Consider the following 14,790-nt stretch of genomic DNA (forward strand, 5'->3'; position numbering starts at 1 on the left):
TCCAAAAACTCTACACTACTAAACAGAGCATACAAAACATTTGCTAGACCTATTCTTGAATACAGCTCATCTGTCTGGAACCCATACCACATCTCTGACATTAATACAATTGAACGTGTCCAGAAATATTTTACAAGAAGAGTTCTCTGCTCCTCTGAAAACAACAAAATACCTTATACCATCAAACTTGAAATCCTGGGATTAGAAAACTTAGAACTCCGCCGACTCCGACAAGACCTGTGTTTAACATAAAGAATCATCTATTGCAATGTCCTTCCTGTTAAAGACTACTTCAGCTTCAATCGCAATAATACAAGAGCAAACAATAGATTCAAACTTAATGTTAACCGCTTCAATCTTGATTGCAGAAAATATGATTTTTGTAACAGAGTTGTTAACGCTTGGAACACACTGCCTGACTCTGTGGTCTCTTCTCAAACTCCCAAAAGCTTTAACCAAAAACTGTCTACCATTGACCTCACCCCATTTCTAAGAGGACTATAAGGGGCATGCATAAGAGCACAAAAGTGCCTACCGTTCCTGTCCTAATGTTTTCCTTCATTATAGCAAATTAATACAATTATTACATACTTTTGCATATATATATATATATATATATATATATATATATATATATATATATATATATATATATATATACACACTTATGATATTTTGTTGATTTATGTTGATGCTTGTGTATACTGTTGTGACAAAATAAAATAAAAAAAATAATAATTCATTTAACTTCCTCATAAAGCAGCTGTATCTCAATAGATTACAATAATTTTAGAATAAGAAGCAAAGGGTAGGCTATTTGGATCAAAAACTAAACCCAACATTTAAAAGCTAGCCATGTTAGTCCACTAGGGCAGCAAAATTTCTGCACTTCAGAAAGACTTTTCTTATGGCCAAGTCAAATGCTACAACTGTAGGCAAGCTAAAATAGTTAATTTATTTTTTTAGTTCTGAAGCAAAAGAACCAGATTTCACTTTATTCTTCCCTCTATTACCATAGCAACCTCCTATCCTTTTTGTTGTAATTCCATGCCAATACACTTTCTATTTTCCCCCTTATTCACACATTTTCATTCATCCATCTGTACTCTTTCTCTACCACTCACATTTCTATACAACTGACTCTATGCATTTTATATAACTATAAACCCCCACATATAATGATTTATGCATATTGTATGCACAAACCAAATAATAATTTTCATTTTACAATAAAGATAGAATATAAAATCTGATTGTCAAATGGATTGTCAGCAGCTGGCTAGATGATAAGAAGGGGAGCAGCAAATGAAAAACTCACTGAAATAAGTGATCAGACAGAATTCAGGGTATTAAAGGGTAAGGAAAAGGAGACAACATTGGTGAAGAAAAATTGGTAAGGAAGGAAATAGAGAAGATCAGTGGTGGGATTCAAGTATTTTAACAACCGTTCTCTGCCCTAATGATTAATTCCAATAACCAGTTTGCCAAACTACTCAGAAAGTTAACAACCGGTTCTCCCGAAGTGGTGCGAACTGGCTGAATCCCACCACTGGAGAAGATGATTATACATTGCACACAATTTTCCATGCCACAGACTTGGCAGAGACTAGAAAAACAAGAGGTTTTCATGTGAATGTGCCTGAAATTTGCTGTCTGCTCCCTACCAGTAGGATTGCACTTTGGAAGAATCTCCCTCTTTGCCATAAATGAGGGTAAACAGGTACCCAAATAATCAGAATGATTAACTTGCCTGGTTTTTGGCTTTCTTTGGGGCAATGAGGTTTCTAAAAGCCATTTAAAAACCCAAGCACAGGGCCAAGGCTGCGACTGCTCCTGACCAAATTCCACCCCCCACCCTGCCATCCCTGCTTTCTGTTTCTTCTGCATATTACCAACTACTATCACCTATGGGTCTGCAACAGAACTGCAACAGAACAGGATATTGTTTAGGCTTTACCAATATAAATTTATGTCTACTACATGGGGGTTTGGACCATAGAAAAACAACTGATCTTGGAACTCGATAAAATCACATAGCCTTGCAGCTCTTTTAAACTCCAATCTCTACAATTTGTTCTGAGAATTTTAATCTTCATGGTCTCTTTATGTATGTTTTAACTGTTTTAATTGTCATGGGGATTTTGTAAGTCACCTAATATCTAATGACTGGGGGGCCCTAACAAATTTAATAAATTGAAAGATTTTGAAATGACTTACGAAGGAAGGCAATAATTGAAAAATGTTAAAATTTTAAAAATGGTAGTTTAAAGCTGAAAAACCACAACTGGATTAGAAATCCATAAGCCCCTGCATTTTATTTCTTTTTACAGAGGACAACTAGATAGTTACGGGCATGTCATAGAACTTATAATATTTAAGCCTAAAAATATTTATGTCTTCCTTGCTCCATATTCTCAGGATCAGAAGCTGCTTCAGGTTCTCTTCTGCTATTTGTCTGCTTCCTAAATGTGGTGTCTTTTCCTCATACATGCTGCCAAATAATTTACTTAAAACAGTGAGCTGGGAGAAAAGCAACTAGGGTCCCCAGCAAGACAAGTCAAAATGCGAGTGTTGATGATCCATGGCTTACAAATGCTTGGTCTGCATCCAGTTGGAGAGAAAGCTTTTTAAAAGACAGTAATTAATATTGCCATCAATATTTATACTTTACATAAAATAAATTTACTCTTTGAATTTACTTCTATTATATTTGGAAACCTAAATTATCTAAAGGAATCTCTGCACTTTAACATGAAAATTTAGTACAATATCTTCTTTTTAGCAGAAGTATTAAGATAGGCTTCCTGGATGATAAGGAATTTTTTTCTCTTAGCACTTACTTACTTACTTCAAATGTTATTTCTCATCTGAGGGGGGCAGATTACATTTTAAGTGAGATTGACAGAGACTAACGGGGAAGTAGATATGGTTTTGAAGTTGTTGCTGTGTCTAGCAAGATGAGTGGGACAAAATTGAAACCTCTTCTCAACCTTGTGGGCATAGCTGCAACTAATTAATAAGATGCTTGCCCTCCCCAAAAAAGAGGGGGAGGAAGTTTGTAATATTTTAAAATGAGACATTTCTTTTAAACAGTAATGCTTCTTCTGAGTTCCTCAATAGTTTTTTTCCCCAAAATCACTTTTATGGGAACAGACATATTGCAAAAGGTCAGATGGTGATTGAGAAAGTGTTAGTTACATTCCATATATATATATGTATGGAGAGAGGGAGGGAGGGAGGGAGGGAGGGAGAGGGGGGTAGATTAGCCATTGTTGAGAATTCTGGGGAATAAAACTTTAGATATATGGAGGATACTGAGGCTTGGGAAGACTGACACAGTTGAGGAAAGCTAGAGAAAGAAAGTATTAATTTCAATTAATGAATTGACAGAAAAAAGATTCCCACTTAGGTCTCTCTCTGTTGGGAGACCAGCTAGATCAGCTACTCTAGATGATCAGAAATGGATTTCAGAAACAAAGATAAATGTCACAAGAGCATGTACTGTATGTGGTTCAGAATTTAAGCAATAGAAAAAAATATATTTGGTTAGCTAATGAAAAGGTGGCAGGGCGGAGATGGTGAGTGCAAAACAATTCTAAACACAGACTCCTTCCTAATTCACATGAGGTTAATACTACTTTTATTAAGCGGCTACCTGCAGTTGACTCCAGGTCTGTTTTGTATGGTGGTGCTGAGAACAATCTTTCAAATCTCATTGTCCTACACCTCATTTGCTTTTTATGCTCATTTAAATTAGAGAGGTGTCCAGGGTGGATTTGATTTAAATCACTAGTAAAAATGCTTGATTTAAATAAACTCGATTTAAATCATAATTTTTAAACAGCAACTGTCATCTCTGTCCCACAGTGGCTCCTCCTCTGACCCGCTGTTGACTCACTGACAGTCCCATTCACTTTAAAGGGATGGCTGGTGATGCGGCAGTGACACAACAAGGTGAGGGTTATGGCAGGCAGCAGGTAAGTGGATGCCCGCTAACAGGCGCTGCCATGATGGCTCTGAAATGACAGGTGCTCTTTAATACTATATTTATAAGCTGCTTAGAAGGTTTCACTTTCATTTTTACTGCTTGCCCTTCATCCTCCAACTTAGAGCCTGGTGATACAGATACGTTTCTCTTCAAACAATCATACAGTTTGTAGTGTACACAGATTTGTCAACCCTGAAGATGGTATTTTATTTCATGAAACATGTTACTTGGAAGCTTGACAGATTTGCAAAACAATGGGATAAAGAAATATTCCTGAACTTTGTTTTATGATTTATCTCATGGTTACTGTGAAATTGTGCGAATGCATCAATGCAGTGCATGTCAGCTTGCAGAGCTTGGATTCATTGAATGAGCTACCAAAAATGTAAATATTGCAGAATATACAGCCTCATGCTACATAAATGTCCATTTCATGCTGAATAAACTAAATTATTAATGTATCTTAAATAGAAAACTATCTTTAGATAGCTTTTACTCCAAAAGCATTTTATTAAAATAAATTTGATTTAAAAAATCAATTTAAATTAAAAAAATCCAATTTAAATAAAAAAATCAGTTTTTTTTATTTTTTTTAAAAAAAGCATCGATTTTTATCCAGCCTAGAGTTGTTGGTCTTAGCATCTTCTGCACGTTTTTGCTAGTTTTTTTCCTTGTGGTTTTCTAAAGATTTCATTAATCTCCATCAAACTCTTGTTTCTTACTATTGCAATATCTTGAACTTGAAGAACAATTTTTAATACATTTACAACAATGGTGATTAGATGTTCATGGCAGAATAACTTAACAAAGGAAGTTAATTCCAATTTGGCCTCAGTCTTTTCCAATAAGGTAGCTTATAGTCCATAGGTGATTATAAAGAGCACAATGAAGGATTGTTTGAGGCTAATACACTTACTAAGTTTGAATGAGTTTTAGTCCAAAGGATGAATTATATGCTAACATATAGAAGTCACTGACTGACAGTGTTGTCCATTATCTTTCAAAAACCTTGGACAACAGGTGAAGAGCCAAATGACTGAAAGAGGGCAAGCATTGTTCTCCAGGAGAACATGGAAAATTACAGATGAGAGTATGGCATCTACATGGGAAAATTATAGAGCAGAATATCATGCAGTGATATAAATCCTTTGGAAACAATGCAGCAATTATCAGAAGTCAACATGGAATGGGAATCACCGGCTTTGTGAAAAAGATGATGAAATTTCAGTTATAATTATAGTATAACATTGGAGTATAAAAGGCAAACATGGGCTGTATCAATCAGGTTTCTGAATCACAGGAGTATTATTTCCTGTATTCTACTAAGCTCTTCTTAAGATTTTAATAGTATTCTGAGAACCATGCTTAAGAAAAGTTGAGGAAAAAAACCAGAACAATGTCACCAAAGGACAGTCAGAAAGTCATTGGAATAAATGAAAAATACTTGGAAGAACTGTATAAGTTCAGCCTTGAAAGGGAAAGATACGGCAGTATCTCAAACATGAAATATAATTATGGTAACCTCAGGGGTTTTTTTCTGGCTGTAGTTTTAAGTTAGAGACCCATCTGTCCTCTGTTACAGCTATTGAAGCTAGTGTAGCATGAGTAAAAATGCCATTATTTTCATGGCTCTAGTTCTCATGCCTCCAGAAGGGTAACCATTCAGAAAACTGCCATTACTTACATTTCCCCCCAGAAGACTAACACTCATCATCTTGTATCATTCTTGGGATTTTCAGAGGGAAAAGAAAAGGCAATGTGAAGTGACACTGAAAGACTCTAGCTTTGCCTTTCCTCCCCAATGGCTGTTTCTCTCTAGCCAAAATCTGATCGGGGATTTCAGATCTGTTTTTCAGCACTACTTTTACCCTCATTCTCCCACACAAACATACACTTACCCTCATTGCTGCTCCAATTAACCTTCCCAGAATCTTTGAGAAAGTTGTTTTCTAGAGCTAATGATCACTGATGGTGGTGGCGGCAGAGAAAAAGACATAATGTGTGTGTTTGTGTGGCAGGGGAGGGGGAGGGGGGGAACATTCCCTGAGAGGAATGTTTTTCCTATCCTCAGAATTCTGGCACGTCTTTTAATGGAGTTCAGAACATTGGTTTCTTTGATTTTCGAAAACTTTAATTTTAGATCCAGTGTTGAGGCTGGCTGAAAACATCTTCATTACATTACTACATGTAGATGATATTACCATGGATTTTCCCATTGACCTCTGAAGACCCCAGGAAGGCTATGCTGGGAAAATGGCATAACTCCACGTTATGCAGCAAGTTTTCCCATTATGAAATCTTCTCTTGCACTTCAGTGTTTAGCAGGATGCACCAATACCTTTCATGGATGGCAGTTAAGCTCGACAATATTTGTCTTGGCAATAGCAGTAACATTAAGAAGACAGATACCTTTATCTGTCTGACCTCAAAACTATTCTGCCTCACTGCCGCTACTCCTTCTGCAACTGACTTTCAACAACATTTAATATCCATGTTAAAGAACTGAGAGAAAGTTAAAAGAAGTATTTTCTATTAATGAAATACAGTGCACAATGGATCTTTTATTCTGTGGTAACATTTTAATTCAAGGGAACAAGATGCTACATGTTGCAAGGTTAACAAAGCATTGCTGTTTAGATTCTTCATAATTACAAAGGTCATATGTATTTGAAAAGTCCATAATTACCTCTGTTAAGTGATGCTGAACTGTTTATATCACCAGTGATGAAGGAGGATTCTGATTGCTTTCGAACAGTGTCATTCCACATCCTGCGAATTCGGCTCTGCAGAAGCACAAGAAGAAGGGGCAGAAGATGAACATCAAGCAGAGGATCCATAGGAAACAATGACCTGCTTCTTTCTGTTTCTGTGGAGATGGCTTCTGGCAGTGCAGGAAGTAAGCAAGGTGTTTTGATTTTCTCTCTGAAATGGTTCTCTCTGGGCAAAGAGCTCCCTGCATTTCCTAGAGCAAGGGTGGACAATATTCAGCTTATATGTATGCCCTCCAGGGATGCCCAGAGTGGGTCAAGTTGAAAGTTTTGGGGAAATCAAGTGCATTAAACCTTTCAGAAGCTCATGCACTTATAAGACCACCTAACACCTTCTACCCTGGAACAAGGGGGTGGGGCGGTCACTTGTTCCTATTCAAGAGTGTTATGGGATAAAACATGTATGTTAAAGTTCAAGTCAATTTCCATTTAGAATTCACCAAAAATGCATAAAAAAGTTTATTGTTTCAGCCCCCTCACTCTAATAACAACATAATTTCATGAACCCTTCTTTTTTGTCCCTTAAACAGGGTAAAAAGTAATAAAGTGGACTTCAACTCAGAAAGTTGTCCAAAACTATGCTAAAATGTGAATAAATCCATCTAATCCAGTATTTTTTTCCAAATTGGAAACTTGCAAGCAGTACAAGTGCCAATACAGTAAAGTAGTTAAAATGTTGCCTTTAGTTTACTCTTAGCCACAGAAAATTCCTGAATTAATGTTGGTCCTTCTCTCTTAGTCCAATCACACAAGCCATTGCTGTGGGAAAAGATAAGAGGAGGAGATATACTATTTATGGTGCCTTGAGCTCCTGAATAAAAATTAGTAAGTAAATAAAAACAAGAGTTTCCCACTGTTAATGTAATGAAAACATAATACTCATCCTACCTCTCCAGTGTTGAGATTGTCACTAGGGAAGTGATATTGTTGAATGCAAGTATCTGAGAGAACTGCTTAGGAATGTAGGATAATTGTTTCATAAATCGATATATAAATTGAAATGTATGTTCCATTCCCAAGTTTAGAAATGTAACGAGTAGAAGAAATACAACATGCCTGATGCTTTATGTCTAAAATATTCTGAGAGAAATGCAGTAATTTGGATTATATTTTTTTCTAGTTACATTTCACTTGTAATGAGTCTCAGCATTTTCCATATACCTCTTTTGGCGCTAAATTCTGTTAATGAAATATAATGCATACATACATGTACAGTAAACAATTTCAGTAAAATAAAATAATAATTCTAAAACTGTATTCGAAACACAACTTAATTTTGGAACTTTTTATGCCACCCTTCAAACAAAGGTGAGAAACCTGAATTTAACTTAACTTAAATTTTAAATTTAAATTCCAGCTTTCCTCTAAAGTAATGATATTTTATGTGTTCTAGTCCTTAAAAAATAAAGGGAAAAAACTTCACAAAGAAATCACAAGTAGCCTGAAGACAAGCACCCCACCTGAAAGTGGTTCAACCACCATCCTGCCCCAAAGTCATTGACAGCTTCCTGCAAGTTTTCAGGGTGGGATCATCTGGATCTGTGTGTGTGTGTATGTGTGTGTGTGTGTGTGTGTGTGTGTGTGTGTGTGTGTGTGTGAGGGAGAGGGAGGGAGGGAGGGAGGGAGGGAGAGAGAGAGAGAGAGAGAGAGAGAGAGATATGGAGAGATATTCCAGAAGACAGGTGTCACCACAACAAAAAGATGTTTGCAAGGTCCTACAAGATTATACAGCTTAATCAACAGGACCCAAACCATGTCCACTCTATCAGATCTCATTGGACAGTGAGAAACAATTGAAGGCACACTGTCCTTCAAATAATCTGGTCTTATGCCAGGAAGGGCTTTACAAGTGATAACTGACATCTTGGATTGCACTGCCAATTGATAATCAGTTTATTTTGTGGAGCAATGGGTTGACAGTGGCATAATGAAACCTTGCCTGTGTTGTTGCATTCTGGCTAACTGTAGTTTTCAGCTAATCTTCAAAGGTAGCCTGCATGTAGAGTGCATTACAGCAATCCTTTCATTAGTGGCTAAGATGTGAAGGATCTCTCAGGCCAGGAAAAGGCACAACTACTACATAAGAAGTATGTGCACAAAGGCCCTCTTGGCCTTTGCTGTTATCTGTTTCGTAGCTATAAACTGTGAGTATTGGTTGAGCTGGGTGGCTATGGAAAACAAACAAACAAACAAACAAACAAACAAACAAACACACACACACACACACACACACACACACACACACAACCCTCAGTAGTTCACCATGTTGGATGAGCAAATGCAACCCATCCACGATAAAAAAATGGAAGATATCCCAAGACCTGGAGCTCAAATATTTGCAGTCATTCATTCTTGTTAGGATTGAGCCTCACTATGCTCCTCCTACATCAAGACCTGGATAGCTTTCAGAATTTGGGACAAGACCTTGATAGTATTACTTTGGATGGCCTCAGCCCAAGATACATAATTGTTTATCATCGCTTTAGTGATATTACCAGACCTCAAGCCAGTCACAAAGAAAGGATTCACATCCCACGTTATCAAGAAGCACAATTACAGCTCCATAGTACCATCTGGTCAAAACCCATCTGAAATGAGTGCACTCACATTCAATCTATAATAATAATAGCTAATAATAGCCAATATTGATAGATCTCTCTGCCAGTATCTCAGCATCCACATTAATCAAGGAATGAGAATTAGAACTGGATAGACTTATAGGAGAACCATTTTTTTTTTTTTTTTAAAAGTGACATTTACTTAAAGATGCATTATTATCACCCTGCAATAAAATAAAATAAAATGAGATTTTTTTTGAACCAATCAACTGGAAATCCACCAGTTTAGGAGCCAATTTTCCAATTTAGAAGATTTAATGTGAATTCCCTTTCTATGGAAATTTCTCTATTGTTTCTGATTGTGATGACATCAAAATGATGAAAACTGCAATGTGGTATCATAGCATATATTCAGATTCAGATTTCTGCACAACATATGTAAATGTGTAAGGGGAGAGTTTGATTATGATGCATGTTCCATTATGTCCTTTCCTAGCCTTCCCCTCACAGATACCAATAGCTCTTTGTTGGCTTACTGATTTTTAAAACATACTTTTTAAAACAGGCTTTTAACTGAATATTTTTAATTTTGGTTTTAATTATGGTAACTGGCTTTCATTCTGAGATGTGGAAAGTAGCAAAACAAGTTTAAAAAATATTGTTCATGCACATGCCTGCTGCTGTGTTTATTATTATATACAATTTAGTAAAGTATCAATCATAAGAAGTGATTATTTATTTATTAAATAATAGTTTTGCAGGAATAAAATATAGAAATAATGTTTATAATTATAATCTACATATAGAAATTTTTTGGTGTCTTTTTTATTAGGAATCAATAGTAATATAATTTCAGTCATTCAGGAGTGTGGAAATAAAGGGTTATTTCGGGGTAAAAAATTGATTCAAATCTGCCATATGCCTGCCTGCCTGCCTAACTAACTAACTAGCTAGCTAACTAACTACCCTATAATTTTTTTTATTTATTTAATTTTGTCATAACAGTATACATAAACATTGTCATAAGTAAAAAACATATCATGAATATATATATATATATATATATATATAAGTAAAGAATATGCATTAGCTATATTAATTAGATATAATAAAGGGAACAATAGGACAGGAACGGTAGGCACTTTTGTGCTCTTATGCACGCCCCTTATAGTTTATCTCTATATTATTATTTAATTATTTAATTTATTTATTATTTATTTATTTATTAATAAAATTATTTATTTTATTATTTAATTTATCTCTCTATATATCTCAACTCAATCTATCTAACAGGGACAGAAAAAGAGGTGGGATAAGATATCATGTACATTGCCTTGAGCTTCTGGACGAAAAGGTGCCAATTAAATAAATAGGTGTATAATAAACCTGCATGCCATAATAGTTGCAAACCATTTCATTAATCTGTGCAGGAAACAAATGTCAATTATTATCTAGAGGTAAAATATTGCTATTGTACTCCAACACAAAGTTCATTTTTCCTCTGCAGAAATTTCAAACCATACTAAGAAAATAGTTATTCAGTGCTACAGAAACCTGGAAAGTTGTGAAACAGTTCTGATGTTATGATAAAAAATAGCATGCAATAAATAAAATATTACAGGTTCCTTCTTTTTGGCAGATGCCTGGGCTTAAAAATTCTCAATACTTCTCTGCTATATGCTTGGTGTGATCTAGAAAAATCATGTTAAGGTTCATTCATACCCGACTTGAGCTTCCTTCTCTCACAAGCATACTTCAAGCTATTGTTAATTTTTTTTGGATAAAGATTTGCCAAAATTGAAGCAAGGAAAGGGATGGAATACAAAGAACACCTGTGAACAGGTAATCTTTTACACATATTTTTTTTAATATACAGGGGTCTGGAAGACTTTGCCTAACCTTCCAAATCTGCAAATTGAAATGGCAAAGATGAGGTTCCAAAAGTAACCGTTTTAGCCTGCAAATTCTGGTTAAGTTCTTCTCATTTTTCTGCATATCACTCAGCATGAACCCCACGCTTTCACTTGTGAAATTCTGGGTCAAAAATCCTTTCACAAGATACTAATGACTTTTAAATCATGTTAAAGATATGAATAACATTAGCACTTTTTGACTGTTTTATCTGTTCTTAGCATTTTTAAAAAGAACATTTGCTTTTTATATATTTATTATTATTGGTTGCTCTGTATTTTAACAATAAGGAACTTCCATTTAACTAATGAACAATTAATTCAGATTAACAAACAATCTGGCTAAGAAACATTACAAAACCAATCATATTTGCAGGAGTGCAAATTACTTAGATAAAGGCTTTGAAAAATTTAAAAGAAAAAGAATGATGCTTGAAGAATACCAGTATTGCTACTTTATAAACCTTTCCTATCATTGTCAGAGTTGAGCCTGACTTGAAGGCAGCTTTGGTTTTCCTTAGGGCCACTGAAAACATCTTCTCCAAGGTATCCAGGCATTGACTGGAAAGCCAGCAGATCAAATCTTTAACTAGTGAGAACCATGTGGAAGCAATGCCCTTCGAAGTATCCTGAGCTGTTAGGATTTCATTTGCGTTCCAACCAAAACTTTAAACCTTGTTCAGAAATCTTCTGTTGATCAGTTGAGAACCAGCATTATGTGATACTATTTCACAGAAGTCCATTCAATGCCAAAGCAACAAAATGTGCATTCTGACATAGTACTGTGATACAGCACTGCCCTTTAACACCTGTGTCATGACATCAAGTGCATGTATGTAGTTTGTGTTGCTTTGTTGCAGTGTGTTTTATCAACCCCCCCCATGTGCTGTTTCCTAAGTAAAGGTAAAGAAGAAAACTCCTTATGCATTTTAATGCAAAAGTAAATTTGCAACCCCCCCCATCATCCTCGAATCTGTTCCTGTGTTTACCAACTAAAAAACTTAAATGTTGAATGATCAATGCCACGAGAGATGAGTTTCTGGTGTGGTGCCCATGAGCACGAACTAACCCACCAAGTCCATTTTTAAAACAGCTAGCAGCAAGCATTTCTCAGCAGTCTTTACCAAGATTCTTGTGGGGGAAGTCTGACCAGAGTTTCACTGTACCCTTCCCCTTTCTGCAATAGGAAGATTACATAAAAGAAGACCCCCTGTTTACAGGAGAAGAGAGAAGACCAAGCTAAAAAGAAAGTGGCAGACAAATACTTGCTAAATTGCAGAAGGAAAGAGTTATAGGTTCAGTTTGGGGATGGGGACACAGTCAGGCAGGGAAGAAGGCAATTCCTATAAGCAGGCTTTTTATTATAAAAAGTTTTTTATAACTGAGTGTTCAATCTTTTTTGTTCTTAAACATTTTTCCTAAAGTTGTTTAACCTACTCATGTATTCTATCCCTATGCCTGTTGTGACCTAGGCCCAAGTAGTTATTACCAGACACAATCAATCCTAAACATACTTTATTAGAACAGCTGAGAATTTACTTCATTCTCAGTTTAGTCCAAATTAATTCCAAAACAAATCCTTCAGAAAAAGTCCTTTGGCCTTATCACAAACCTTTGTCTTCTTTGGCATCCTGCCAAAGGCTTTTCTTGGCAAAGCCGCACGAAGTTCAGAAACAAGAGACGCCGACTAGAAACCAATGTAGCAACGTTGTTTTCCTACAAAGAGCTCAAGAGCTGTTGCTGCTCTTTTAAGCCTTATGGGAGGGGCCAATCATCTCCTGGCCTTACTCCCGAGTCATCCTTTTTGCTTTAGCTGTTCTTGCCTTCTGGCAGCTCTTTGCATGTGTGCACTAGGAACAGGCTCCTCCTGTTGCTCTGCCTCTCTGCTGTCCACCTCTGGAGGCTCTGGAGTCCATGCATTGCTCCCAGATGGCCCTGGCCCCATCTCTGCCTCTGACGCAGAGCCCTCATCCAGGCCTTCCACTGACTCCAGGACTGGCCCATTGTCCTCCCCAGCCTCCTCACTGTCCAACTCCACTGCCAGCTCTGCAAGCTGCTGGTGGACCATAACAGTGCCACTAGTCTTATCACTTATAATCCAAGATCCCATTTTATCTCTTAACCAGTAACTTGGATTTTATGCTATGTTTTCTGTGCTATACTTATTGAAAAGTATATTTTTTCACAGTGAAAACAAGGTGTGGACAAGGTAGCACTTGGTCCTGCAGTCAGATAAGAGTTGGAGTTTTATTTTTCATAGACTCTCTTCTGCTGCTTATAATTGCTCTAGGCCTGAAGCTGTACCCTTAGATACGTTCTTGAAATCTCAAAGGAACAGCTAGTCTTTGGGTTGCTTTTCAATGCCGGCACTGTGAGCTGTTTTCTGGCGCACTACTAGTGACTGAATTTCTGTTAAAGCTTGGGTCCTCTGATGTCCCTGGACCACTGCTGCCATTCTGGTGTCACTCTCTCCCTTTCATTGCTGCTTCTGTTCTCTCCTAGCTCTTCAGGGCTTTAGTTTTCTTTCTTTGTTTAGATCATTCCCTTCCCAACAATACAACCTATTCTGATGTAGTAGAGCCCTTTTTAAAGGACAAGCTCAAAATAGGAAACTGCACCAGTGTTTTGTCTTTTTTTTTTTAAAAAAAGTAGTGTCACTATTTTAGTCTATTCTGGAAGCACATTATATAGGAGATGGGCAAGTTAAATCTGAGGCAGCTGTTGATAACAGAAGGAAAGAAAGAAATGAGGAACATGTCTCCTTTGAAAGGAACATAGAGAAGGCTGAACTGTTTCATGATATTTATTGTGAAGCAATAGAATAATGGAAAAGAGTCTGAGATCAGCACCCTGAAAGGCACTGAAAGGGAATTGTGAGTAACTTCATGGGTCTACTACAAAAAAGGGGCTACAGCACTGGAAGTTGGGCTATGGAATAAAACATTGGGTTGTGGAAAGGCATCTCATTCAAGTGTCCAAGCAGAAACACCAAAAAGGGAAGAAGGGGGGGAAGAGAGAGAGAGAGAGAGGGAGGGAGGGGGAGAGAGAGAGGGGGGGGGATCTTTTCCTTTCTCTAACACTGTTCATCCAGACAATTATGGATATTTCCAGATGACAGACTGTTCCATTATCCATTTTTCTCTATATTTCAAAATTAGAATAAAGCAGGGCTGTTCATACCATTTCACTCACCAAGACACTAGAAACAATTTATTATGGCTAATCTGACCAGTTCTGGTAGTAGTTGGTAAAGTTTCATTCCTGCCCACCAAGATACATCACAGCCATTCAGTGCTCATCTTCTCTGTTTTATATTCATAAACAAATACCTTCCCCCCCCCCAAAGAAAATAAATTAAGTATCCCATCTTTCTAGAACAGTGGCATATTTGGGGGACTGGATGGGATGAAACAAGCTCCAACTTAACTCTAGCAAAGCAGAGTTGCTATGGGTTCTTGGACCCTGTGGGGACAAGGATTTTCCATCTTCAGTTGCAGATGGGGTTAGACCCTATGCACAATCCAGGTCTCCTCCTAGACTCATGGCTCCTGCAGTTGGTAGCCATG

The 14,790-nt window shown here is 36.9% G+C and overlaps 1 protein-coding gene across 11 annotated transcripts in view; it reads right to left on the bottom strand.

Moving 5' to 3' along the window:
• The window catches only part of ADGRL3 (adhesion G protein-coupled receptor L3), a 673,676-nt gene that overhangs the window by 71,995 nt on the left and 586,891 nt on the right, over positions 1-14,790 (bottom strand). For all 11 annotated transcript variants that reach the window (XM_058169767.1, XM_058169775.1, XM_058169766.1 and 8 more), the window contains one exon: positions 6,675-6,771. In XM_058169767.1, coding sequence (XP_058025750.1) covers positions 6,675-6,771 — 97 coding nt within the window. The remainder of the gene's footprint in view (positions 1-6,674; positions 6,772-14,790) is intronic.

Source organism: Ahaetulla prasina, chromosome 2 (genome assembly GCF_028640845.1).
Source record: "Ahaetulla prasina isolate Xishuangbanna chromosome 2, ASM2864084v1, whole genome shotgun sequence".
NCBI lineage: Eukaryota > Metazoa > Chordata > Lepidosauria > Squamata > Colubridae > Ahaetulla > Ahaetulla prasina.